Here is a 27,901-nt window from a genome sequence, read left to right as displayed (position 1 = left end):
ACTGAGATGGTTTTCACCTGAAGGGACCTTCTAGGGTAGCAGGGGCCGCCCCCTGCAGACTAGCTCTGAAGAAAGGGGAGGAGGAGAAACGTCCTGGGGGAGATCTTCGTTCTTAGTCACGGTCTTGTGTGACTGAATGAAAAGGTCTTACCATCTTTGGGGGTGGGAATCCTCCCCACAAGGAGAAATTTGGGTGGAGAGCAGGATTAGACAGGTTTAAGAAAGACCGCACCGAGAACAGCCAGGGCATTCTCAGTTCTGTGTTTCTGATGTCGGTCACTACCACCTCAGCCTTAATTGTCCGGTGTTTTAGTTCCTTTTTCCTTAGCTACACTCACTAATATTTGCGTCTTTTTTCAGCTATCATAGCTGCTAAAAAATAAAATAATAAAATATAAAAAGACCATTGGGAATTTTTTTTCTTGGCAGAGGATTAATATCTGTTGACTCCAGGACAAGCAGGTCCTCGTCATGGCAGGACTTCAGCTCCAGAAGGTTTCGTTGCCTCTCAAACCATGATTCTCTGACAAGGCTACCGCTGTCATTTTCTGCAAGCCCGTTGCTCGCACCGGCCCACCATTTTCCTTCCCCGCACCGGCCCACCATTTTCCTTCCCCGCAGAGTATGAGAATTACCGCATCGTGCCGGCCTGTGGCTTTGTGTGAGAGGCAATACAGAACAGTAGAAGGAATGGTGCCTTTGGATTCTCATACATGTGGGATTCAGAGAGTACTGTGAGCAGGGCATTTAGGGGGATTGATGGGGAAGGAAAAATATATGTAGTCTTTGATTGCTATATTGTTCACAAAATTTAGAACGTTTTGCTTCATCAGAAAATCTGACACTGAAAAAGTCGCTGCCATCTAGCATACTCATTGTGGTTGAATGCCTGCGAGGCACATCAGCTTTCTCTGCAGATCGGAGGGAATGGGTGTGGGAGGTGCTTCCAGCATATACGTGGATTGCAAGTGGGACTTAAGACATTTCCTGCTACCTTCTCCATGGGTAGAAGCCGGGCCTCCATAGAGATTTCTCCAATTGAGCATGGTTAAATGGGAAAGCCAGCCAACCAGCACATGGCCTGTGAAATAAATTACAGCCTAAAGGAAACGGGAAAGTATCATGAGTATTCACATGGAAGACTTCCCGGGTATAATTTTCTTTAAGAAACCAAATAAAAATTTAGAAGAGAGTTCCCATTTGTCCTTTAAAAGCTCAAAGAGGGCAGACCTATTATGAAATTAGAAAAGGAAGCAGCCAGGAGAAAAATAAGTTTAGGAAGTATCTACTTAATATGCCGGAAGCCCCTCAGTCAGGGTTCAACCAGAGAACCAGAACCAGCAGGAGAAATATGCGTTAAGATTTATTGCAGGGCATGGCTTACATGATTGTGGGGGCTGGTTAAGCAAGTCCAAGATTCTAGGGCAGGAGTAGAGGAAAAGATCCTGGGCAAGCTCAAACCCACTGAATTGAAGGGCGCCTGGGTGGCTCAGTTGTTAAGCGTCTGTCTTCAGCTCAGGTCATGATCCCAGGGTCCTGGGATCAAGCCCCGCATCGGGCTCCCTGCTCCGCGGGAAGCCTGCTTCTCCCTCTCCCACTCCCCCTGCCTGTGTTCCCTCTCTCACTGTCTCTTTCTGTCAAATAAATAAATAAAATCTTAAAACAACAATAACAACAACAAAAAAAACCCACTGAATTGAGCCAAAGCTGTCATCCTCAGTCAGGAAAGGGAGATCAGAGCAGGATGGAGCCCCGAGAGCACAGGCTCAGGGCATCCTCCAGGGGAAACCTTAGCCCTGCTTTTAAAGCCTTCCAGCTGATTCAGTTAGACCTACCCAGATTATCTGGGATAATCTTCCTTATTAAATCAACTGATGAGGGGCTTTAATTACATCTGCAAAAAGCCATCACAGTGAGGGCAAAGATGGAAAAGGAATTGCTTGAAATAATGCAGGGACATCCAGAATCCCATAGCATAATTAAACTCAAACTGGGGACAAAGGACTCAATTGACATCACAGGAAATGCAGTTAGTGATCTGAAGAACAAAGTTGAGTAACTCTCAGAATACAGAGGGAAAAGACAAAGGATAATGAGAGGAAAAAATACAGAATATAGAGACCAGAGAACAGAAGTTGGTCCTGAATTGTAGGCATGCCAGAGTTTACACTGAGACAAAAGGAATAAAAACAGTAACGAAAGATAAGTTGGGTAAAAATTTTTATTTATTGGAGGAAAACGTGAAAAGGTGCTTTGTAAACCCCAACATTAGCTCACTTGCCTGATGGCTTAATTTTTATAAAAAGAGGGTGGAGTTAATGGAGAGGGTATGGTCTCTAGACTTGACAGAAGAATTTTCAAATCTTGCTGATTCTTGTTGTGGCTAAGTTATTAACCTGTCTTTGTCTGCAGACTGCGGATAATGAGACCTCATAGGGTTATTGTGAGCGTGAAAAGCGTTAATACAAAATACATAGCCCAGAGCGTAGCATCTCACGGGTCCTGACCACGCATTACACTTCTTGTCCTCTGTTGATTGCAGAAAGGGGGCAACCTACAAGTGCATGTGGCACCTACTGCTTAGGACCTTAGAATCAGATCTGGGGAGGATACAGGTGCTGGAACCAGGGTGCCCGCCTCGAGCAGGTGCATGGCTTTGTTGTTGGAACTCGTAAATACGGAGCTGACTCAGCAAATCAGGGATTGGAAAGGGTGAGGGTGTAGAGAAAACTGCTTTGAGGAGGTGTCACCTAGTAACACTGGAATTGACCAGTCTCTAAAAAGTCACATAGTTCCTGGTCGGTGCCTTATTAGCTCTTTGGTTTTGATAAGGATGTCAGAGTGCTTGTGAATAACTGTAAGGCACAAGTCAGATGGTGATACTTGATCTTCTGTGAAGGTTCTTTTTGCCCTTTTGTCTGGCCCTGCCACCTGCTCTGAGATGTTGCTTATGACAGTTTGTACCTACACATGCAGTGGTTTCTTCTGGGGTGTTAATCTCTTTCCAGCCACATGCCTCTGATGAACACCCTGTAAATTCTTGAATTAGTGTGCGTAGTTCTGTAGGAAAAATGTATAATACGAAAGATAGCTTTTGCATCACAGTAGGGAGACTAGACTGATTGGAAAGCAGTGAGGTTCAGTGTAAAATCACAGGTTCAAAGATGGATTCGTTCTTCACTGCTAGTCACATGAGAAGCATGGAGGAGTTATGTGTAAGGAGAAAACAGTGGGGTCCAAGAAGTCTGGGAACGCCCAGGGAAGGAGTTGAGACCTATGGAAGCCATGGAGATGAGGGAAGGAGGCAGGCACAGCTCCTGGGCGCCATTCCTATGGCGGTGTCTGAGTGGCACCCCCTGGAGGTGAGTCCCGCCCAGCCCATGGGGCAGGGCACTGGCCGGTACCACAACCCTGCCGTGGCTGTAGCCCCGTCATCGCAGGTTGGGCACAGGAGAGGCCCTGAGGAAGAGAGAGGTTGTTAGTGAACCGGGAACTTGAAGTCCAAGAAAAGAGGAGAGAGCCGGGAACAGGAAGGAACCTAGCATTGAGTGAGGATCTTGTGCAGCTGCTCTTTATCCCCGCGTTCCGCCTGCCTCCGCCCTTTTGTTGCAGCCACCCTGGGTGTGAGGAGCAGATGCCCCACCTAGGGATGAAGAAATGAAGCTCAGAGAAGTAAAAATGGATCAGGCCCGGTCTCAGGTGGTAAATGGCCACATCCAAACCCAGATTTGTCTGACTCCCGAGCCCTTCCTCGTTCCACCACTTGACTCGCTGTACCAGAGAGGGGCCTTCCCCTCAAGTGAAATAAGATCAAGTACATGTTTTTCTTACTGAACGTACTAGTATATTATCTTAAAATTAGTCTTTCTTACTATGCTTGGAGATGCATTTCTTTCTTTCATTAAGCAAAACAAAAAAAGCTGGCAGTGTCGGCAATTTGATTTGCCCTTAATGTGGGGGAATAAAAAGACCTGTGTGTGCTTAACAAGCAGAACCTGTTCTTAGTGTTTAGCCAACTCCTGTCTGGGTGTTATTTTTTCTTTAATTATACCTTTTATGATACACCCATCTAAGCCCCAACAACTGTTCCCCGTGGGTCCCCACGTTGTGAGGCTGCATTCCCCCCTCGTTTAAGGAAAAGAACATATGTGTGAATTCACCCTTATAAATCTGCCTGTATAAATGGATTGCACAAACGTGTAAAATCAGAATACAGAATGGCGTGGTTCTCTTCGGAGACTTCTCGAACTGTGTTCCAGCTTTGTTCTGTCTTCACGCGGGCGCTGGTTGTAGCCCGCCCCAGTCAGACTGTTTATGTCGTGGTTTAACTTTAGGATCTTAGGTACTTGGAGGCGGCAGTGCAGTGCTCACATAACTTGTTTTTCTGTTTGTTTGTTTGTTGTTTTCATGTTCTCCATACTGATTTTCTCACCCACGTACAGATGGCGGCCCCCGAGAGACATTGATGCATTTTGCCGTGCGGCTGGGGCTGCTGAGGTTGACGTGGTTCCTGTTGCAGAAGCCAGGTGGCCGAGGGGCTCTCAGCATCCACAACCAGGAAGGAGCGACACCTGTGAGCTTGGCCTTGGAGCGGGGTTATCACAAGCTGCACCAGCTTCTAACCGAGTAAGTGCTCCTTCTCCGTTTCCTTCCCCTCACCCCCGGCCACACCCCCTGATTCATAGCAGCACCGCCCACTTGGCATCTCCGAGTGAGTTTGCCAGGAATTGAAGCCTCAGCTCTGTGCCTTGCCTTCTGCTGGAGGCTTGTAAGCCTGCTCCTGCTAGCCACTTCATTGTCTGAGAGGCACAAACGTAAGTCATGTAACCAGCTTCTCTCCCTGCCTCACTGCTTCTTGCCTCTTAATATTTTACTGAAAACTCAGAGTAGGTCTTGTCTGTGGGGGTAGCATTCCGTTACCACGTATGTAGTTTATCCCAGTTTGGTACAAGAAAAAAGTTTTTCTCTGCCATACATTTTTTTCTATTATGTCTTTAAGACTTAAGTTAATTAGAAACAAATATTTTAATGTAATAATTGTATGCAGAAAATATGCTGAACCACTGGGTTTTGGTCTGAATATAATTTCTATGAATAAAATCAAGAGCCATGGTCTCTTCATATGAGTAGCAGGAGAAAGCAAAGGAGTTGTCCTGGGAACGGGCAGTAGGAAATCCTGTGTGTTGCACGCGTTCAGTTGTGAGGCATTCTGACTCTTTAGAGAGGCCTTTTGAAGGAAGGTTGTTAGAACATTTGAAGAGTCCTTTTTTCTTGTATAAATAAAGAAATGCATTACAACAGCCGACCTTTTTCACTGGAATATTTATAAAAGGTGGAAACTTCAGTTGTAGTGTCTCTAGTTTAATACATAGTTTTTACTGTTTTATGGTCAGCACATCTTTTCAGCCACATATTCTGAACAAGAATAAACCCTATGGGATTCATGTTCTTCAGTAATCGAGGGACTCTCGTAAGTTAAGTGGATATTCCCAAATTCTCCGATCTTTTACTCCTGTTAGACTTAATTTAGTTGCGTTTTATCTTTTATCATTTGTAGCTGTGTGTGGGGAGTGGGTGGGGAGTCTGGCTGGGCCAGGAAGAGATTTCAGAATGTAATGCTACCTGCTGTTACTTAAACAGGTCGTTTGTTGTTTACTTCACCTGCCCAGTTTATAACTTTTCTAGTCAAGTCAGAGGGTTCTTTTCAGCCGCTTTCTAATGGGTGTTTCGGATACCATGACAGTAGGAGGGGCGCTCTTCATCTCAAATGAGCTCTGGATACTTGAGCCTCTCCTGCGACCGTATTCCAGGGAGTGATCTGTTCCATTCCTTCGTACTTCCCATATGGCCAGTGATTAGATTCCTTCTGCTGTTCGCCTCAGGGCCTTAGGACGAGAAGCCTTGTTCCAGAAGTTGAAACAATTAACTCTGTATAACTCTGGTGCAGTTGGAGAGCAGTTCCTCTAAATGTAATCTCGTAGTTCAGAGTTTTTGCTGGGAAGCAGAGTTGGTTAAGGATTGCCATCCGAATGGGGAAATAAAGTGATTACAACAGCTTTATTATATGCTCGGTGAGGATGTCACAAGACTTACTGCAGCGCAGCTTTAAGGAAATAAGTGTGTTTGTTCTTGGAGAAGATTTTTTGGCTTGCTTTATGGTATGAGCTCTGTTCCATGTGCAAAGCCACTTACCTCCTTTTGAAGGGAAAGCCAACTTGAGAAATCTTCAAATAGAGGACCGCAGTAGGACGTTAAAATTGGCAGATAAAAAATGGTAAGGGGGGTGATTTTACTAAATCGCTTGGTCTTACTGTGATGTTAGTAGACTTTGCTAGAATTTTAACCATAGAGTCAGGAAAGATCATCATTAACGGATGAGGAGGAAAGTGAGATCCAGAGAGGAGTGACAAGGTGGCTGGGTCAGAACCAGAAGCCAGATCGCCTAAGAAGCTGTTCAGAGCTCCTTCCACTCCTAGGACTTCATGGGGTCTGAGGCCTTTACAATTACAGGCAAAAGTTCATGCACATGTGTTTCTGAGCGAGGAGTTTGTGTGGTTTGTGAAAAGCTACGAATTGTTCCACTGTGTGATGCCATCTAATACTTCACTAAAATCTTTAGACTTGGGTGTTCTTACCTCTCCCCTTATTTAAATTATATTTTTCCATATAGGCCCATTTCGTTTTATTCTCTCTTTTCAGTTAGTATGAAATTGAGGTAGGGTTACATACATTTTTACCTTTGCAAAATAACTATTTGCATGCCAGTCTTAACTGAAAATTCAAGTTTATTTAAATCCTTTTATATATCTCCCAAAGTAAATTTGTTGTTTTCATTCCTTGCTGCTTACCCTGGTTTTTTGTTGTTTATTTATTTTTTACTTTTTGGAGGCGGGGGAGGAAGACATTGTGCCGATTAGGGTCCAAGTTCTATTTGTGTTTATGTGTCCGAGGCTTGTTTTGATAATCCATTTTGATAAACGGAGTCACTTCTGTGTGAATTGTGTGCTTGGAAGTAGAAAGATCATCTAAATAAGGCCCATGTCTTCAGAGAACTCTTGAATTGATATGAAATCCTAGCAGATAGCAGTAATTCTTCAGGGCATTTTTGACAGCTTCCCTTTTTTGTAATCTGTTATTAACTTCCACTGAGTTCAGTGACAGGGAACGGAGAGATTTTGTTGACTCACTGCTCTTTTATTTTAGCTTATATTTGGTCTTGCATTATGAATATGGATGTATTTGTGATCTGAAAATTTACCTTAGGGCAAAATGTTACCAGTCTTGCCTGAGAAGAAATCTTACTCAGAACACTTAGGCCTACCCTTGCTTTTAGGTAGATGCACAGTTGGCTCCCCCATTTTGAAGAGAAGTTAGTTGAACGTCCCCCTGCCTGCAGTCCCCTATTTAGTGATGGGTAGAAGAGGGAAGGAACCCAAGTCTTGAGGCTCTTGGTTGAGCTAAGGCTAGGAGGTGACATTAGATGGGTGTTGCATTGGAGTCATCCAGAAAGAGATTGTGACAGCCAGGTGCTGTGGGACATCACGCACACAACACACAAGCAGTCTGGGGACCTGGATCACTCATTTGGGGGAGGGAAAGAGCTGAGACCCAGAGGCAGTTCTAGGTAGTGGCTAAGTGTGCGGACTTTGGAGTCAAACCAAAGTTTGCAGTTTGGCTTTGCCATTTGTAGCTGTGGACACATTACATAACTTTATTCTCTAAGCCTCAGTTTCTGTCTCTGCTTAAAAAGAAACAAGGATAATACCTACCTTCTGAAATTATAACCAAGTGCCTGGCATGTGCACTGTGAAGAATCGGGGGTTATTTGTCACGCAGATGTTGGTTATTGCTTGGAGCAGATACAGGGGCAATAGATAGCTTGAAGAGAGGACAGTATGGTATAGTGGAACTGCTTAGGGACGAAGAGCTTAGTTAAAATCTAAGCTTCCCCACTTAGTAGCCTGTGTGACTTGGAAAAAAGTGGGTAGTCCTGCCTGCCCATCCTGAGTTTCTCATCCCTTGGATGATACCTAGTTGGCCTCTGTCACCAGGTTGTTAGAACCAAGTGAGATTTGTGCAGATACCTTGTTAGACTCTCAGGTGCTCTGTGTAAAAGTTTCTCATGTAGTCGCATAATCAGTAAGATGATAGTTCACTGATCAGTGAAACTCAAATTCCAGTTGATTGGTCTACCTAGAGTATCTTTTTTGTGATATTTATTGTAGCTCTGTGAATTGAAGTTGGTAGAGAGATTGGCAGAATGTGTGTTGAGGCAGGTGAGTCTTGAAGCCAGGATCTACCTCTGGGAAGCTATGATTTCCGGTGATCCCCTTACCCTCCTGAAGCCCCAGCCCTGTTTGTAACATGGGAAGAACAAGAGGGCCGTCTCCAGTGTGAGCTGCTTTGAGAAATAAATGAAGGAATGTACGTAGAGCATCAACACGGTGACTGATGTAAATGGTGTCCATTGCTGCCCTTTCCTTGATTTCCCATTACTTCTAGAGCCATAACATTTTTCATATGTTAAAGAAATTTTGCCAGAATCTTAAAAGGATTTCCAGGCAGCGTGTGATTGTCCCTGCTTTTGATAAGAGTTTGAAGTCATTTCCTAGTGTAATAGATACCACTTCTAAAAAAATTAGTTTGGTTCTCTGTCCATGCTGTGATGTGATGCCTTTGGGTGACGGAACGGGGAGCTCCAGATGGACGAGGGGTCGTTGGCATCGCTGCCACCCTTACAGGAAGAGCATCCTGTAAAGCGTGTCCGCTCTGGAGTGTTGACATGGAAGTGTTGAAGTACTTCATTTGCCCAGAGAGCAAGTTTCAGAGTGTTCATCCTTGTGTCATTTTCTGTATCGGTTCAATAAATCTCTGTATTTAGTGAATGCCTGCAGTGCACTAGAAATCATGGTTGGTACATTACAGCTAATATTTCACTTCAGTCTTAGGACAGCCTTTCTGAAATTGGCCTTAGTTGTGTTGTACAGATGAATTATGAAGGCTCAGGGAGCTAAGGTAATTAGCCCGAGGCTTTATAGAAAGTGGTAGAGCTCCTGTCACACACACACACATCCATGGAATTCGGTGGCCCATAATCTTCCCTCTACAAAAACTTGACAGGAGGAAAGAGACTCAGGAAGAGGCCACCAGGATACAGGATGATGAACACTCAATTAGAGAAGGGTTAACAGCTTTCTCTTTGGTCCTAGCCTCTACTTTCCATTCATATTACCCAGCGTATGGTTTTAAAAGTAGTGTTGTTTACACTCAGGCTGTCTTTTTACATTGGTTCTCACGACAGCCCAATGAGTAGATAGGTCAGGTGTTATTAATTATCCCTATTTTATAACTGAGGAAATTGAGGTAAAGTGAGTTGCCCAAAGTCGCTAGGCTACAAAGGAACAGAACCAGGCTCAAGCTCAGAGTCCAAGGATCTGTCCAGGTACGGATGACACGTGTGCATATGCAGAGCACCGACCCAGCCTGGCAGACACGAGGCACTAGGTCGTGGTTTATTATTGTAGGGCAATGTTGGCTCCTCTCAAAGAGATTCCATTCTCAGGTCCTTCTTTTGATACATTTACACTTAAAACCTGGGTGCAGGGTCAGAGGGTAGAGTGACTGCTCATGTGTACTTACTGCACAATGCAGCAGCGTGCTGTTGAGCAAGAGCTTCTGTGAACATGGTGATTGCCTCTTCAGGGTCCTCTGTAAGTACTTGACAAGTGGGTCCTCAGTAGCCCGTCTGGCACAAAACAAGTTTGGAACCTTTGCTTTTTCTCAAGAGGGGAAATAACGAAGCAAATGTACAAACTTACCTTCCAAAAAGTAGCCAGATAGGAGGATTTTTTTTTTTTTAACTTTACGTTTCTCTGGCTCAAGTCCCATCTATCTGTTCATCCTTATGTTCGACCATTCATCCATCCCCTCTTTGTCGCTATGTGATCTGGGTCTCTGTTCTGGTAAAGCTGAGTGGAAACTGGAGTGGGGGGCACACACATTAATTGGCTACCTGCTACTTTGGTGCTTCAGTGTGTTCTCATTTAGAACCTTCCTGCAGATGTTCTAAGGTGTAGTTAATACAGTCATCATTCCTCTAGAACTGGGAAAATCTCCAGAGGCTAGACAGCCTGCCCAAGGCCATCTAGTGAGTAAACTGCTATTCTTGGGGGCGCCTGGGTGGCTCAGTCGGTTGGGTGTCTGCCTTCGGCTCAGGTCATGGCCTCAGGGTCCTGGGATCGAGCCCCGTGTCAGGCTCCCTGCTCAGCGGGGAGTCTGCTTCTCCCTCTCCCTCAGTGATCTCTGTGGCTCTCATTCTCTCAAATAAACAAAAATAAAAAAATCTTAAAAAAAAAAAAAGCTAAATTGCTATTCTTCACAAGCCTGTCCTTAGGATGTTTTTAAACTTTATTGATAGAATTTTGGGAGAAAGCATGTTTGATAACATGTCAGTCTTCTAAACAAGGTCATTTAATTTCGATGATTCATTGATCTGGTTTTCAATGACTTTTTTTTCTTTTTTGGTAACTTCTGAATGGAAGCATTTTAAGAATTTTGACATTTCCTAGTTTTTTTAGAAAGCCATTCAAATGGTAATCTCAAGATTGTTAGCCTGTGTGGCAGCATGTTGGAAAATCGCAGATGCACTTTCTGAGAATAATACGTGTATTTATATAACAAGAGCACTAGCTGCCATTTATTGTATTCGTGTTAGGCACTTTGCATAAATTCTTGTATATTTTATTCTCTCTCCAACCCTTCGGGGTAGACATATTCTCCTCATTTCAGAAGGTAATCGCCACAGCTGCTAGGTCATGGACTGGTAATTTGAACCAGTTTGTAACTGTAAAACCTCTGAACTTTTACACTACCTTGGACTTTATAAGAAGATGGATTGGTGTTGCAGGTTGGTTGGAATAACAAAGCCATCCCGTATGTCTTGTGTTCCCTTGCGTGCACTTCTTGCTGTATGCATGCAAGTGGCCCCAGCCTGTTTGCTCTCGGTGTCACATAACTTCAGGCCTCAGTGCTTTTCTTCAGAGAACTGTAAAGTCAGCTTAACCTCTGGTAGCAAATTCTCTGTGGCAACAGCACGTGATCTTGACAACATTTCTGACTTCACTATGGACCCAGGTGGAAGAAAACACGAGCCTAGAGGATGGGACTTGATGGGTGAGTCCTGCACCCTCTAGAAAACATAAGCCTTTCTTAGCCATTATATGTTATTTTTATTTGGTCAGTTTTGGAGTTTCCTTAAGGGCATATCTACAGAAAGAATGACTTGGAGATTTTACTTGCGTGTATTATTAACAGACATAAAAAGGATTCTTAAGGAAAAAACTAAGCATGCCAAATAAACAAAATCAGTATTTGGCCAAAGCATCTGGCTGTTCAGCCTTCACCATGGCAGAATCAAACATGGGTGTGTCCCGACTGAGTATTACCTAGCGGCCTTAGTTTTCTCATCTATACAATGGGAAATGTGACAGCATGTACCTCCTACGTCTCTTAGGATAAAATGGGAACGTGCCTGTGAAGTTCTTAGAAACAGGGCGCATCCCTCTGCCTGGACAGTAGGAAGGAAGAGTCCGTGGAAATAAGATGCCCACTCAGCTCAGTGTAAAGAGGACCTCTCTGCACCCCCACCCAGTTTCTGACATGTTTTTCCTTGTTACCACAACGGTAACACTCCCTTGACACAGCCAGGAAGAAGAGCCCCATTTTCCTCTTGGATTTTTGGGAGTAAATAGTGGTAGGGTGATGTGGGTGTGGTTTTAGTTGTCTGGCAGTTAACTCGCAAGCAAGGGTTCTGTGCCCTTTTAAAAAATATATAACTCAAAAACTGCCTTCTTTTTTTGTTCCTTAGAATTACACAAGCCCTAGAGTATCCCATATAGTCACAATTTATTGAACACTTTGGGAGGGCGAGACACTATGCTGACATTTTACATTCATGTTTATTTGCTCTCACAGCAAACCCAGTATTCCCACTTCACAAATGAGGAAGGTGAGCCACAGAGAACTTTCAGTAACTGACCCAAGATCATACAGGTGGCGCAGAGTAAAGAATCGAAGCAAGTCTAACTTCCCAGCATGTTCTGATCATTACCTTAGTAAAGTTTTTAGTTATTTAACAGCATAGAATTTATAGCGAATTGCTGATACACAGTAGTTGCTCACATTATGTGACCTCTTTCCTCTGCATTTTTTCCGTACTAGTTAAGGGCAGAGTGACAGTACTAGGTCAAAAAAAAAAAAAAAAAAAAAGGCGAGAAGAACTGAGTATCGTGTGCATGGATGCAAACTACTCTAGCAGTGAGTTCCTTACAAGCACCCAAGGTAGTAGCCTCCTAGCCATTGTGAGGTGCGTCAGCGATCCCCCTCTCCCAGTTTCTGGCATTTCGCTCTCCCGTTCCATTTTATTGCAGTTGTAGTTGATTTTGTAGGACTCCCTAAGGCTCAACACTGTTCCTGTGAGGTGGCTTCATGGAAGAAATTGCAGTAGCCCTCAAACAAGGAACTAGATGCTGCAGTTCCTGTCAGAGGGAGACTCAGCAAAACACGCCTTTGGGAGGGCTGCCTTTCTCTCTTAAAGCTGCAGTATGGAGCCAGGACCCAGATAGGATGGGCTTGCGATATTCGTGGTGCTTGAGCAGCGATCAGTGAGTATCCGCTTCCAGACTGATGCATCGTTGGTCTTCAGTGTTGGTTCTCTGGCATTTGACCTGGCTTTTGCTGATCTCAAGAAGACGCATCGTTGAACTTCCCCCCGTGAATGACTCATGTTGTTAGTACCGGGAAAATGGTTTTTTTCCTGCAGTTGATTTGACAGGATTTTACATGTGTGGTAGCATCAGCCCCGACCTTTTGCTTGAGTTGCATCATGCTAGATAAGGTGAGGAGGCAGAGGCTGACTGGTTGTCGATTGGTGCATAGCCGTGGGAATGCTGAAATGAGTTGAAATGTACTCTGTGCTTGTTGAATTTTATTGTTCCACATACATAAACCTTAGTTTTGGGGCAAGCCATGGATACTCGGGATGCTATAACCCTATCTCTGAGGAGGGCTTCTTAATGTATGGTTTTCTTGCTATGGATCCTAAAAAAAAAACTTGTAACAGAAAATCTAATATACCTGATTAGCTTCTGATAAATATTATATCAGACTTACAGTGTGTATAATGCGGTCATTGTTTGACAGTGTTAGAGGGTCAGTTTCACAGTGGGCAGTGGAAGGAGGTACAGAAGTTTTGGAATTAGGTCTGGGTACGATTCTGGCCTTTTTGCTTACTGGCCATGTACGTGAACAAATTATTCCTTAAGCCTGTCGTTTACTCCATGAAAAATGGAAAGACACTGAGCCCTGCCTCAGAGTTGTTTGGAGGATTAAAAGTAAGTTATATTCATCTGATACCAAACTAATAGTATTGTTTTATTCTTTAGTATTTTTATCTTTGCTCTCCTCTTCCTCACATTTTCTCACCAAACTCAAGAGTAAAATCCTAGTAGGTAACCACGGTCTGCAGAGCCCCATGAGATCCGAGCCCTGACCAACTCTGACCCCTCACTTCCCTGACCGTCGCCTCCTTCCCGTGGCTTTCTCTACGCGGGATCCTTGCGCTCCGCTGTGGCCTTTGCCTGTTCTTTTTCTGTCCCGGTAGCTCCATAATGCTGGCTCTTCATAGGGTTCACGTCACTGGTCCCCTCTCCTCAGAGATTGTTCCTGACCACCTGTCTGAAGACTGCACTCCCTCCGCCCACAGGAAGTTTCTGCCATAAGCACCGGGTTTTAAAGACGTTATCTCTAACTGTACCCTTGTCTGCTAGAAGCTCCATGGTCGTAGGGACTTTGTCTTACTGACTCGTCCATCGCCTCGCCTCCAGGACATGGTAGATGCTGCCTGAGCACTTGTGGAGGGTTTGAATGAATAAATGTATAACCTAGGTCATTCATTTTCTGGAAATGTGGTGTTTTGAGATATCTTGAAATATGAACTTAAGTACAATGTAGAGAAGACCAGTTTCCAGGGGGGATTCCTGTTTAATAAAATGTCATCCCATCTGTAGTATTATCTTTTTGATGGGCTTTTGGAGACATTTTATCAATAATGGAAAAATACCTATATGGACATTTGTAAACAAGTATTCATATAGAGCCTAATGCATTTTCATGTACTGAGAAGTAGTATCTTTTTGTCTATGCATATGTTTTTAGAAAAGATACGCTCATATGAAAATGATTTTATTGGTCAAGATAAGAATGTTAGAGGTAGAATACCTCTTAATGTAATCTAAAAAGAAACATTTTGCTCTTAGCTTTTTTTTCAGCTCAATCCACGTAAGTTTAATACTAAATTGCTTGGGAATAGATTGCTTGGAATAGATTTTAAAAATTTATCTTTCAGGGGTGCCTGGGTGGCCCAGTCGAATAAGCGTCTGCCTTTGGCTCAGGTTGTGGTCTCGGGGTCCTGGGATCCAGCCCCTCATTGGGCTCCCTGCTCAGCGGGGAGTCTGCTTCTCCCTCTGCCTCTGTGTTCGCACGTGCTTGCTTTCTCAAATAAATAAAATCTTTAAAAAAAATTTATCTTTTTGCCCTCATTCAACCCTTATCTGTGTGAAACCTTGGTTCCTTTATCTGTGCTTTTGTTATTCATCTATATGCAGGTCATTGGCCCTTGTCACTTGGAAGAGTAAAAATGGTATTTATGGTGAAAATGCTCTGAAAAACTTAATCCTGCTTTACAGTATATTTTTATTATATACTGTGATTAGTTCCTAGTATTTCACATTCGGTTCAGGGAAATCGTGTCAGTGAATTAATTATAGAAGCTCTTTGTGGGGGGGAAAAAAAAAGCTCTTTGTGACATGGCTGTTAAAGTGGATATTTGGATGCTTTTGATTTTATAAAAATAATAATAAACACCAGCTGGGATTGAACTTTTAAAATACTCTTGACTGGTATTGAGTAAGTGTTCAGCTTTGCCCGGGCCTCTGTGAGGTGTACCTCAGGAGAAAAGGACACGTGGTCCAGTGCATCAGTAGCTGGTTCCACGTTCCGTGTCCCCGTCTGTGCCATGACTTTTCTTTTTCCTGCTTGCCTGTCTCGCCAGGGTCTGTAGATGTTAGGAATGTAAAATGGGTTCCTGGCAATCTTCAGGAATCTCTGTTGTAACCCACTGCTGCCTAGAAGGAGGCAGGTCTGGCTCAGCACTGGGCTGCCCGTTCTTTGTCACTGATCTGTGATGAGATCAGTGTGAAGTGGAGAGAATGTGTTTAGAAACTTTTATGGTAAGTTGACAGTCATTTTATAGTGATTGAATCAAACAAGAACTTCGGGCTTCAGTTTTGTATGTTGTGTATTTTACTTCCTAGTAATTAATTTTTAGAATTTTTGCTTCTGTAATGAGTTGGAATTTTTTTTTTTTAATCTGGTCCTTCATCAGTAGTTCAAGCAGCTGTCCTCGAACCCACCTACCTACTGGTGGTAAAGTGCTGTGCGCAGGGAGAGCAGATCGATGTTCTTTGTTGCTGCACAAGGAGCATATAGAGAAGAGAGACCTGAAAAAAGTCCCATCTAGTCTGTGAAAGAGACCTTGTCTCCTTATTTTGACATATGTTATTTGTCTAGCTGCTTCTAAATAAGACGAATCCATTTCAACAATGACTTATGAAAAATGGGGGGCAGTGGGTTATACAAAAATACACAAGCTCATTAGAAGCTTATTGGACTTGTTAATTATTGGTTCTTTTCTTAAATTTTAATGACAGTAACCTTATATAAAGTCAAGTGAACTTCATGTCTGAAGAGACCTGCCCCGACTAATGAGCAAGAACACCTTTCCCTCCCCCCCCCCCCCGAACTGGAAAAAGCTAGTTTACAGAGTGATGACTTCATTGTGATTAAAGTTACCGGTTTTTGTAAGTAGAACAAATCACTTGTCTATAGAATTGTGGCAGCTTCCCCATTGGAAGCTTGTTAGTCAACTGATCTTAATGGTCACCATTACCCTGGAGTTACAGATTCATATTTAGGTCTTAATCTTTTCTATTGAGTTTCAAATGCCTTTCAGAAATGGAAGAAACTGGAAGAAATGGATGTGCATTCCTTGCCCTTTGTCAAGATTCGATTATTTAAATTGGTGAACATCTAGGGTTGCTGTTTGATTTTTGTTTTGTGTTTGCTTTATGAGAAAGCTAAAGAAACTTAAAATTTTTAAGATGTGTTATTTCTCTTCTGGTGGTTGGATATTGGACTTTTCTTCCTGATCTGTTTTCTGTCATCGGTTTCAAATTACTTTATCCAGTTCTATTATTCTTAACAAGTTTCAGATTATTTTGTAAGCATTTCTCTCTCTTTCCCCAGCCTGGAATTTGGTGTTAGTCACAGTGATGATGGTCTCCCTTTCAAGATAATTCTCACATGCCTGTATTTCTCCTCTCGTTAAGTACACTTTGTATGCAGAAGACAGTAAGTAGTTATGAAGTCAGTAACTGTCATGGAATAGACAAAGAGTCATATGTTCTTCGAGATATCAACCTAGCTTTATAGAAGTAGAAATCCAAGTAATACTTAAATAGAAATCTCTGTGTCCTCACTTAGATGGCCTCAGTCATCTGGGGAGGAGAGGGTAGAAAAAAGAGTGCATTACTGAGTGAGTGGGGATTGGTCAGTTGGGTTATTTCTTAGATGAGGATCCATTTGGTGTTGGTCTGGGGATGAATTAAATAACTGTCCGAGTCCAGCCCAGGTTTATTTCTGTGCTCCCCTGCGGTGGAGCTCTTGGTGACACTTGCGCGGTAGTGTCTGACCTCTGACTTAGGCCAGAAGCAAGAAGGGTAACAAGGAGGGAGAATTAGCATTTATTTTTTAACAATTAAGTTAGACATAATGATAGTATTCATAATGCTGCCACCAATAAGACAGATGTATTTCATTTTCAGGTATTACCTCCCACATTGCATTGTTTTCTAAGCAGTGCAGCTGATTTTCTATTTCGTGTTGTGGTATTTTTACTTTATCCTATTATCTATTTCTGTGGTCTTATAATTGTTTTTGAGGCCCTCTAAAATACTTTATCTTGAGTATTTAAACCATTTACCCAATGTTAAATGTTAGTTTTAACATTTAAAAAATCAGAAATTAATGAATGCTGCAGTGAGCCTCATTTTTGCTTCTGTTAAATTATTTCTGTAAGCTAAATTCCGAGGACTTGTATAATTAGGTCAAAGGATATAGTACTTCAGTATTTTTTGCAGTCTTGTCAGCCTTGAATTTGCTTTTCTTTTTAAAATGAACTGGCACCCGTAGGTTACTTTAATGTGGTGTTTTACAACTTTGGCTGTACATTAGAATCCTCTGAGGATTCTAATTACACATTAGAATCTCCTGGAGAGCTTTAAAAACTGATGCCGAAGGGCCACCTCTAGAGATTTTTATTTAATTGGTGTGAGGTGTGATCTGGACATCGGGATTTTAAAAAGCTCTCCAGGTAATTCTAAAATGCAGTTAAAGTTTAAGAACTTTGCCTTAGTGGGAAAACGAGACTTAACACTACACCTGAAAATTAATTCCTGAGAGTTATTTGAATCAGGTTGGTGGCTTAAATCTGATTCAGTAAACAAAATCAACAACTAAGTAGGTTGATCCCATCAGTGCATCATTTAGATGTCAGTCTAGTATAAATTTGACTTAACTTTAATTTTTACTTATCCTGTGAATGTTGGTATGTTAGGTATTTATGCAAATATCATTAGTATCATGGTAAGATATTAAAATTGTTTTTTTTTAGATCTTGAAAACAGTGCAGTAAGGTGAGACTAGAAAATGGCAGAACTTCGGCTGTCAGAGGAGCAAGGTATTCCAGAAGTCAGACTGGAGCCGTTGAGTTAGAGAGCCCAAGTAACCTCTCCAAGTGAAAAAAGAAAAATGACCATGGAAGCCATGGGCCACAAAGTATAACCTCGTATCTGTAATGCACAGTAATCTAGAATCTGCACCCCCAAAACTTAACCCCCCAAAGAATGTGTGTTAAAAATACTTCGTGGGCTTCACTGGTATGCATTTTCTGGTGCAAAACAGCAGAGGTGGTTTTGTGTGATGGTTTACAGCGATGGCTCTAATTCTGGCCCCGTGACATACTAGCTGCGAGGCAGGTCATTACACTTCTTACACTTTCAGTTTCCTCATCTGCAAGTTGGGGTAATGTCTTCCTTCACAGCATAGTTGAAAGAGTAAATGAGGTGATATATATAAAACATAGCTCAATATTCGGTACATTGTTAAACCGTTAATAAACGCAGCTGTAAGAGGAAGTGACTAGGGTGTGTACCCCTCACTTGTGGAAGGAAATAGAAACTAAATGTAATAGTAAGTGTATCTCTAATGCCTAAAACAACTCTGTAAGAAAGCTGCTATTATTGCCACTTTTTGGTGAAAAAAACTTGGGCCCGTGGAAGCTAACTCAGGTTAGACCAGACCATGATCTAAAGGGGATTCCACTCTCAGCAGCCTTCGGCATCATCACCGAGTGATTCAGCCTCCAGGGAAATCTACCCTCAGTGCAGTGAGATAGATTTGTGGTGATTTGTTACAGCGAGGAGAGTATTTTTTTCCCCCTTAGGGAAAAGTAGGTGCCAGTTAGTGTTTGTTTTGGGTGAAAATGGGTGAACAATTTGAGTGTGCCATTTTTTTTTTAAGAGATTGAAGGAATAAATGTTGCAGTTGGCACTCTAATTTGAGAGGAATGTGCTTATTTGCTTATTTTGAAAAGAGCGAGGCAGTGAGAATCTGGGCCGTGCAGTTTGCCCTGCGTGTTGTCCGGGTCTCGCCGGGCACCTGAGAACGGCTGGGGTTGATCCGCGGCTGCCGTGGAGTCGGGGGAGTAGGTGGGCCAATGGGGGACCTTGGAACGGTTCACCAGAGAATGCCTGTGTGGTGGAAAATATTGGGCTGGGAATGGACGTTCTTTGAATTTATGTAGAAATTCTTCCCCTGAAGGCCTCTTTGCTCCGCACAGACTGCAGATGACCCCAGGTGCTTCCTGCTGTGGCAGCCGGTGGGGGGGGTCCCCGTAAAAAGCAGCCCCTGCCACCTAGAGCGGTGCTGCAGGACGTGGTGGGAGAGCCTGGGCTTGGAGGTCAGTCCGGCCGGGATTCAGATCCCCCGCTCCAGGGCCTGCTAGCCTCGTGCTCAGTAAGGGGACTGCTGATGCTTCCTGGCTGCCTACTGTGCGCGGCAGTACTGGCTACTTTGTGTCCTGCCCCCTTGCATCACCACCGCAACTTTGAAGGTCTGAGACTGTCTTCTTACAGATCAGGATGCACGCCCAAAGAAGCCAAGCATCTAGTCCAGGCTCTCACTTCTGGTGAGTGGTGAAGCTTGTTGTTTGAAGCCAGGCTTCTCAGGCTGCTGATGGACGTGGTAGATCTTGAGCACATGAGTTGGTATTTCTGAGTCTCCATTTCTTCTCCTCTGAACTAAGAATAGCAGCACTTCTTCGAAGGATTTTTAAGAGGATCAAATATTGTACTTAAAAGCACCTGCCCATTTCTTCGTAGATTCCCAAATCCTACTAGTTTGTTGCCTGCCTTAACTAAATAGTGATTATAGAATGAAAGAATTGTTACCTCTGCCTTTTATTAAATTAGTGTTTTATATTTAACTTTTTATTTTGAAAAATCTTGAACTCCTAGAAAAGATGCAAGAATGGAACAATGAACTCCTGTATACTCTTCGTCGAAATGCGCCAGTTGTTAACATTTGTTGTATTTGCTTTATCGGTGTGTCTGTACACCAATGCAATGTTACTGAACTGTTTTGAGGGTAAGTTGCAGACATATCCCCTTATTCCAAAGTATTTCAGCGTATTCTTACCACGGTGCAGTCATCAGTCATACAACATTAATATAAGATGATCTCACATGTGGTTTATATTCCTTTTTTGCCAACTGCCCAAGAGTATCCTTTTAGCCGTGGTCTTCCCCTGACCTTGACCATGCACCATTCACATTGTTTTCAGCCATTCTGGGGCATGTCCCACTTCATCCCCAGTTTGCAGCACAACCCCCAGGGCAGTCTCCCGCTGAGCCCTGACAGCCCTGTTGTTAGTTCCTTGCCAGCTTCACCTTCTAAGCCATTCCTGCCACGACCTGGGCTTTACTGGAGTTACTTCTTTAGAGGTTATTTCTCCCTTCACAGAGCGAGTTCTTTGTGATCTCGAATCGTTGATAAACATCTTGAGGAAAACAGGAATACTTGGACTCTCCCAACTGGAGTGAAATCCCAGCATCTGTTTGAGTACCTGCAACGTGTCAGGAGATTAAGCAGGGGGTGGGGGGTGCCGGGTGGGGTAGGCTCTGGCAGTCAGGAGGAGGATGGTCCTTGTCCTCAGTCTCAGTCGGGGTTACGGGGTTACGGAGGAGTGAAGAGAGCATCACAATGCAGTGAAACAGGGCTTTCAGGGCTCAGCAGGGGACTGCCCTGGGGGTTGTGCTGCAAACTTGGGATGAAGTGGAACGTGCCGAGAATGGCTGAAAAGAATGTAAATTGTGTTTACGACAGGATGATTGCAAGTTTCAGGGTAATCGTGGTATCAGCTGGCCTTGTCTGTCCTGTAGTCTGTTCTGGGGTCTGGCTGAATGTGACAATCTAAGAAATTCTTGGAGGCCTCAGTACTGTCTGATGGAGTAGGAATGAAGCAGTCACAATTAGTAGTACAAGTACCCTTCAGAGGGGTGGTTGTCCTCCTTGGGATGAGAAATGAAATGGAGAGAGATCACGGCCCGCAGCACTTACATGTCCTCATCTGTAGATCTCCCATTGGCTCATTTAAAAACAACAACAACAACAACAGACCCTCAGCTGAGGCTGTGGCGCCTATTAATTCTCCAGTAGAAACAACCAGAATTTCAAGTCAGCTTGTGGGTGTGCTTCTCTGTCTTGCCAGACTTGATTTGGTTGCAGTAAAATCTTTGTGTAATATTTCTAAGGCAAATTTTAGATTCTCAGGCATATTCCCCTCCGTGGCAGAAATGCAAAACCGAGGGACAACTTAATTACCAACTGTAGACCCAGAAAGGGCTTCTCATCAAGAGAAGGCTGACCAGTTCTTCTCCAAGTGCAGATAAAACTAAACAAGGAAAATGGCTGTAAGGTGGGAACTGTGGTAGTTATACATAAAGAAAATCTGTACTTTTGGAATTAGAGTGTTTAGCTCTGCCGCAGGTTCCAGGGGGGAGCCTCCCAGCCCACCTGGGAGAGAAGGTGGATGGGGAGAGAGCTGGGCTCTGCCTTCCCTTCCCTGTACGGCCCCACCACCAAGCAATTCTTTTTTTGCAAATGATTTTATTTGAAGATGTTCAGCTACCTAAAAGTTTGAAAACAGCGTGTTAGATGTTTCTGTGGACGGTCCCCAGAGGTGCCTTGCAGCTCAATCCACAGCCTTGGGGCTGCTTTCTTCATGCGTCCCTGCTGTCCGTTTGTTGCACGCTTCAAGAATGCGGGCGGATGTTAGCATTAATCGGAGCATACTGTGGAAGCAGATGCATGCAGGCCCATTGGGACAGCTCACTTGAACTGCCAGGTTCTTCCGCTGCCAGGACGCAGAAGGGCAGGGGGCTGTACTTCTACCCTGGGTTAATCTCTTTTAAGATGTCGTTTTCTGGCTGTGAGATCGGATGCATTTTGATCAGCGCTGCTACAATGTTACGTCATAATTCACTAAAGTTTTTTCCTTCTTAGTGGTACATAAAGTAATGGTACTTTTAGGAGGAATAGCATTGTAATTTTGAAGAAACGTGGTGTATTTAGTGCATCGAATGCTGCGTTTGTAAGTGTAAAACTCTTAATTGATTCTTTCCTGCTTTTTGCTTCCATGGAGGTGACGGTACCGCCAATACGCCAAGCTGTGGCTATCTCACAGTAATTCCTGTTTGACCTCAGACTGTGTTTACACTTACCCTTGAGGAAAGCTGTCCTATTTACCCTTTGTAGCCCTGGCGTCCAGCACAGTGCCTACTACTTAACAGGTGTCCAGTAAATGTTTCATTGAATGATCTTTGACTGTCACCTTGTGAAGCAAGACCATACAAACAAGGTTCTAGCTAGGAGTAATTAGAAAAAAGAAATTAACTTAATTCAAGTGAAAATACGAAGTTGTGCAAGAAAGGGAGAGTGCTCACAGGACATTATGTGGAGCAGCTACGAGCAGCACTTCTAGGTGCAGAATAATGTAGACACCGAACGCGGCACCACCGTTAGAACTGCTCTGAGGAGAACAGGACAGGCTGCGTGCCTGTGGTTTTAGGGAGGGGGCAGGTAGGGAGCTAAACGCTCCCTCTTGGTGTTGGGAAGTCGGTATGTAATGCCCCAGGTCCCTCATTCCCCTTCTATGTGCATATCTGCTCTGTGATTCTGTTCTTTGAAAGAGTGTAGTTTTTTCTATAACATAGGCCCAGAATGATAGGCTGCATTTTCATTTGTTACTGAGCCAAAGAAAATAATGATAGAGATTCTCTGTACATTTATTTTTTGTACCCTGTGCTGATTTTTGATCTTAAACCTTCAGTAAATCACAGCACCAATAAGCACCATCCTTCTCTTAAGGAGCTTTGTATTCTGGTGAGAGGGATAAGACAGGTACATAAATAACCATTAAATAGCCCAAAGAGGGTTTGGTTTGTTTGTTTTAAAGCCACAAGACAGTAATAGAATAAGGTCTTGTATAGTCAGAGGGGAGGAAAAACTGTATCACTGGAGAGAAGAATGGAAGAAGTCTGGAAACCAGACTGAAAGATGGGTGGATTTTGGATAGGCGAGCATCCCTGGCTGATGAAGTGTGCCTGGGGAATGGACATTTATAGTTTGGCTGCAGAGTAGGGTGTAAGAAGAAGAGAGTACGAGAATAGGGCATAAAAGGCTGCCTGGCTGGCTCAGTCGGTAGAGCACGTGACTCTTGATCTCGGCATTATGTGTGTGAGTCCCACGTTGGGCATAGAGATGACTTAAAGAATAGGGCATGAAAAGATAAGTTGGCATGAAGAATGTAGGTGCCTTAATGGGGAAGTGTTGATGGCCAGCTAGAAGCATTGCTGCTGTGGCGTGCCCATGAAGCTGTCACCGTAGAGTGGAAAGAGATGGTTGTCCTTCTGGTCTTGTTAGCTGCGTGGCGCCGGTCGTGAAGTTCTGTGGCCTTCTGTTTAAATCCATACAGGACAGATGGGATGCTTCATAGAATGCGTAAGATTAAAGGGAAGGCCGAGGCGATAGGGGCACACACAGCACATGCTTCACTGTGAAAAGAAGAACAAGAAGCACAGCAGAGCTTTCGGGCAGGAGGATGGCATCACTCTTGCTTTCAGATGACTTCTTTGGGTAGATTTGGGGAGCAGCGGGGGTTCTAGGGCAGCTGGTCTGTAACAAGAGTGTCTGCAGGAGCCCAGGTAATTCTGTGAGGGCCTGAGCTAGAGCAGGGCCTGTAGGAAGTGAAGTAAGGCACTGAGTGGGAGACGCTGCAAGCACAAGGCCAGTGCAGTGTTCTGAAGGGGGAGATGGCGTTGCCAGGGGTGACAATGGTTTCATTCATGCAAGTAAGCTCGGAGTTGCTGCTGCTTTGGGGACGGGGCGGGGGTGGGCATGACATATAATTGAGTTTTGAAATTTGAGAATGCCCACTGCACATCCTGGTAAAGACCTTGAAGTAGTTGTAAATGTGGGGCAGAGCTCAGACTTTGCAGCTCGAGAGAGATTTGGGAGGTGAACCGGGGCTGTGGGAAAGGATGAAAGAGAGTAGGAGAGTGTAGAAAGTGGACGTGTCTCCACACCTAAGATGTCGGAAGAAGGAGAGAGAGCCAGAGAAAACCGTGGGCAAGTAGGATGGTTCTTTATGGATGTCCAGTGAGAATGAATTTCCGCAGAAGAATCGGGTCACTGTTTTAAAATTCTTCAAAACTCAAGGGTGATGGGGACAAAGAAAGGCCGCTGCATTTGGGGTTTTCTTGTCAATGGACACCTGTGACAAGAGGTTTTGTTTTTTTTAATTTTTTATTGTTATGTTAATCACCATACATTACATCATTAGTTTTAGATGTAGTGTTCCATGATTCATTGTTTGTGCATAACACCCAGTGCTCCATGCAGAACGTGCCCTCTTTAATACCCATCACCAGGCTAACCCATCCTCCCACCCCCCTCCCCTCTAGAACCCTCAGTTTGTTTTTCAGAGTCCATCGTCTCTCATGGTTCATCTCCCCCTCCAATTTCCCCCCCTTCATTCTTCCCCTCCTGCTATCTTCTTCTTTTTTTTTTTTCTTAACATATATTGCATTATTTGTTTCAGAGGTACAGATCTGAGATTCAACAGTCTTGCACAATTCACAGCGCTTACCAGAGCACATACCCTCCCCAGTGTCTATCACTCAGTCACCCCATCCCTCCCACCCACCCCCCACTCCAGCAACCCTCAGTTTGTTTCCTGAGATTAAGAATTCCTCATATCAATGAGGTCATATGATACATGTCTTTCTCTGTTTGACTTATTTCACTCAGCATAATACCCTCCAGTTCCATCCACGTCATTGCAAATGGCAAGAGCTCATTCCTTTTGATGGCTGCATAATATTCCATGGTATATATATACCACATCTTCTTTTTTTTTTTTTTTTAAAGATTTTATTTATTTATTTGAGAGAGAGAGAATGAGAGACAGAGAGCATGAGAGGGGTTAGGGTCAGAGGGAGAAGCAGACCCCCTGCCGAGCAGGGAGCCCGATGCGGGACTCGATCCAGGGACTCCAGGATCATGACCTGAGCCGAAGGCAGTCGCTTAACCAACTGAGCCACCCAGGCGCCCTATACCACATCTTTATCCATTCATCTGTCGATGGACATCTTGGCTCTTTCCACAGTTTGGCTATTGTGGACATTGCTGCTATAAACATTGGGGTAAACATGCACGTACCCCTTCAGATCCCTACATTTGTATCTTTGGGGTAAATACCCAGTAGTGCAATTGCTGGATCGTATGGTAGCTCTATTTTCAACTTTTTGAGGAACCTCCATACTGTTTTCCAGAGTGGCTGCACCAGCTTGCATTCCCACCAACAGTGTAGGAGGGTTCCCCTTTCTCCGCATCCCCGCCAACATCTGTCATTTCCTGACTTGTTCATTTTAGCCATTCTGACTGGTGTGAGGTGGTATCTCATTGAGGTTTTGATTTGGATTTCCCTGATGCCGAGTGATGTTGAGCACTTTTTCATGTGTCTGTTGGCCATTTGGATGTCTTCTTTGGAAAAATGTCTGTTCATGTCTTCTGCCTATTTCTTGATTGGGTCATTTGTTCTTTGGGTGTTGAGTTTAAGAAGTTCTTTATAGATTTTGGATACTAGCCCTTTATCTGATAGGTCATTTGCAAGTATCTTCTCCCATTCTGTCGGTTGTCTTTTGGTTTTGTTGACTGTTTCCTTTGCTTTGCAAAAGCTTTTTATCTTGATGAAGTCCCAATAGTTCATTTTTGACAAAGAGGTTTTAGTAGCAGTGGAGTGAGGAGGAGCCAAACTGCAGAGCCTTGAAGCTTCTGGATGACTATAAGGAGACGGAAGGGAGAGGGGGACAGACCGGGTGGGTCAGGGGGTTGGCAGCAGGATTTCTCAGCCTCAGCACTAGTGACCGTTCCTGGTGGCGGGGAGCTGTCCTCTGCCTTGGAGAACCGCCCCACCTGGGTTGTGACCACCAGAAAATGTCTCCATGTTGTCCCGTGCCTCCCGGGGGCCAGATTCCTTGGTGAGACCTGGTCTGCAGGGTGAGTGCAGATTGCTTCCCCCAGGTGCCAGGGCAGAGTAATCCCCTCTGCTGCAGCCACTGCTCCATCTCCGGCTGGTGTTTTAACCGCATGGGGCGGGGAGGCGGTGTGGAGCTCACCCAGAAGCATGTGGAAAACTGCAGGCATCCGGGGGAGGATTACCCAGTCTGGGAGGGCAGGGGCAGCAGAGCAAACCCACGGTGGAGAAGAGGCACCCTTGACGTTAGAGGGGGTGGGCAGAGGCCGTTGTTAGTGGATGAAGATTGTTTTAGCTCACGCTAGGTGGCCGCAAGCTTCTCACTAAGAAGGGCAAAAAGGTCACCTGAGAATGAAGTAGAGTTAAGATTGGGCCTTTGAGGAAATTAAAGTTTCACTAACACACGAGTGAAAGCCTTGCGGAGCAGCAGTGAGTCCTAGCTCAATAGGGAACTCTAAAAAAGTGTGTTAAAAACATTAATTAAAATCTTGGGGAAGAAAACCTACAGCCCGACCACTGTAATGCTATTTTTACTTGTGCATTTTACCATCTAGACTTACCTAAATTTTTAGCCTTTTTATTTTGCTTATTTCCCTGAACGTTGTAGATTACAGCGTTACTGGACTGTTACTTCCATTATTTTTAATGGCTGTGTAATAGTCCAGAGATCTGTTCTTCAGTTTACCAAACAGCCCTCTAATTACTGACCTGGTGGTGTGCAGTTTTTAATACCATTATACCGAAAGTTTCAGTAAACATTCTTATGCCCAGAGCTTTGCCACATTATGTTAGTGGATGCAGGACAAGTCTAATACAGTGCTAAACACAGAGCACAAAACATACTGGCTTAAACTGCCACCTCAGGGAGCGCCTGGGTGGCTCAGAAGCATCCGACTCTTGATTTTGGCTCAGGTCATGATCATGAGGTTGAGCCCCATATTGGACTCTGTGCTCAGCACAGAGTCCACTTGGGATTCTCTCTCCCTCTCCCTTTGCCCCTCCCACTCATTCTCTCTTTCTCCCTATCTTCAGTCAATCAATCAATCTTTAAAAAAGCTACCTCCATGAGTCCTTCCACATTTAAAATTGCAACCCTCAGGGAAACAAAAGCAAAAATGAACTATTGGGACTTCATCAAGATAAAAAGCTTTTGCACAGCAAAGGAAACAGTCGGCAAAACAAAAAAGACAACCGACAGAATGGGAGGAGATATTTGCAAATGTCTTATCGGATAAAGGGCTAGGATCCAAAAATCTATAAAGAACTTATCAAACTCAACACCCAAAGAACAAATAACCCAGTCAGGAAATGAGCAGAAGACATGAACAGACATTTCTCCAAAGAAGGCATACAAATGGCCAACAGACCATGAAAAAATGCTCAAGATCGCTTGGCATCAGGGAAATCCAAATCAAAACCTCAATGAGATACCACCTTACACCAGTCAGATGGTAAAATTAACAAGTCAGGAAACGACACATGTTGGCGAGGATGCCGAGAAAGGAGAAACCTCCCACGTTGTTGGTGGGAATGCAAGCTGGTGCAGCCGCTCTGGAAAACAGTATGGATGTTCCTCAAAAAGTTGAAAATAAAGCTACCCTACAACCCAGCAATTGCACTACTAGATATTTACCCATAAGATACAAATGTAGTGATCCGAAGGGGCACCTGCACCCCAGTGTTTATAGCAGCAATGTCCACAATAGCTGAACTATAGAAAGAGCCCATATATCCATCGACAGATGAATGGATAAAGAAGATGTGTATATATACAATGGAATACTACTCAGCCATCAAAAAAAATGAAATCTTAACCATTTGCAACGATGTGGATAGAACTAGAGGGTATTATGCTAAGCGAAATAAGTCAGAGAAAGACAATTATATGATCTCACTCATGTGGAATTTAAGAAAACAGAGGATCATAGGGGAAGGGAGGGAAAAATAACGAAATCAGAGAGGGAGACAAACCATAAGAGACTCTTAAGTATAGGAAACAAACTGAGGGTTGCTGGAGGGGGAGGGGGTTGGGGGGATGGGGTAACAGGGTTGGGTGACGGGCATTAAGGAGGGAAGGTGATGTGATGAGCACTGGGTGTTAAATACAACTGATGAATCACTGAACTCTAT

General features: G+C 43.9%; 1 protein-coding gene across 13 annotated transcripts in view; it reads left to right on the top strand.

Moving 5' to 3' along the window:
• The window catches only part of AKAP13 (A-kinase anchoring protein 13), a 322,213-nt gene that overhangs the window by 139,397 nt on the left and 154,915 nt on the right, over positions 1-27,901 (top strand). For 10 of the 13 annotated variants that reach the window (XM_078078910.1, XM_078078912.1, XM_078078916.1 and 7 more), the window contains exon 5: positions 4,443-4,626. In XM_078078910.1, the coding sequence (XP_077935036.1) occupies positions 4,443-4,626 (184 nt within the window). Of the gene's footprint in view, positions 1-4,442; positions 4,627-4,731; positions 4,815-6,135; positions 6,275-12,116; positions 12,663-27,901 lie in introns of those variants that run through there. The other 3 variants (XM_078078919.1, XM_078078920.1, XM_078078918.1) reach the window with 3 other exon arrangements.

The sequence above is a fragment of the Halichoerus grypus genome, chromosome 8, assembly GCF_964656455.1.
Source record: "Halichoerus grypus chromosome 8, mHalGry1.hap1.1, whole genome shotgun sequence".
Taxonomy (NCBI): Eukaryota; Metazoa; Chordata; class Mammalia; order Carnivora; family Phocidae; genus Halichoerus; species Halichoerus grypus.
Note: the sequence above shows the minus strand (reverse complement) of the source record. Positions and strands in the feature narration are given on the sequence as shown.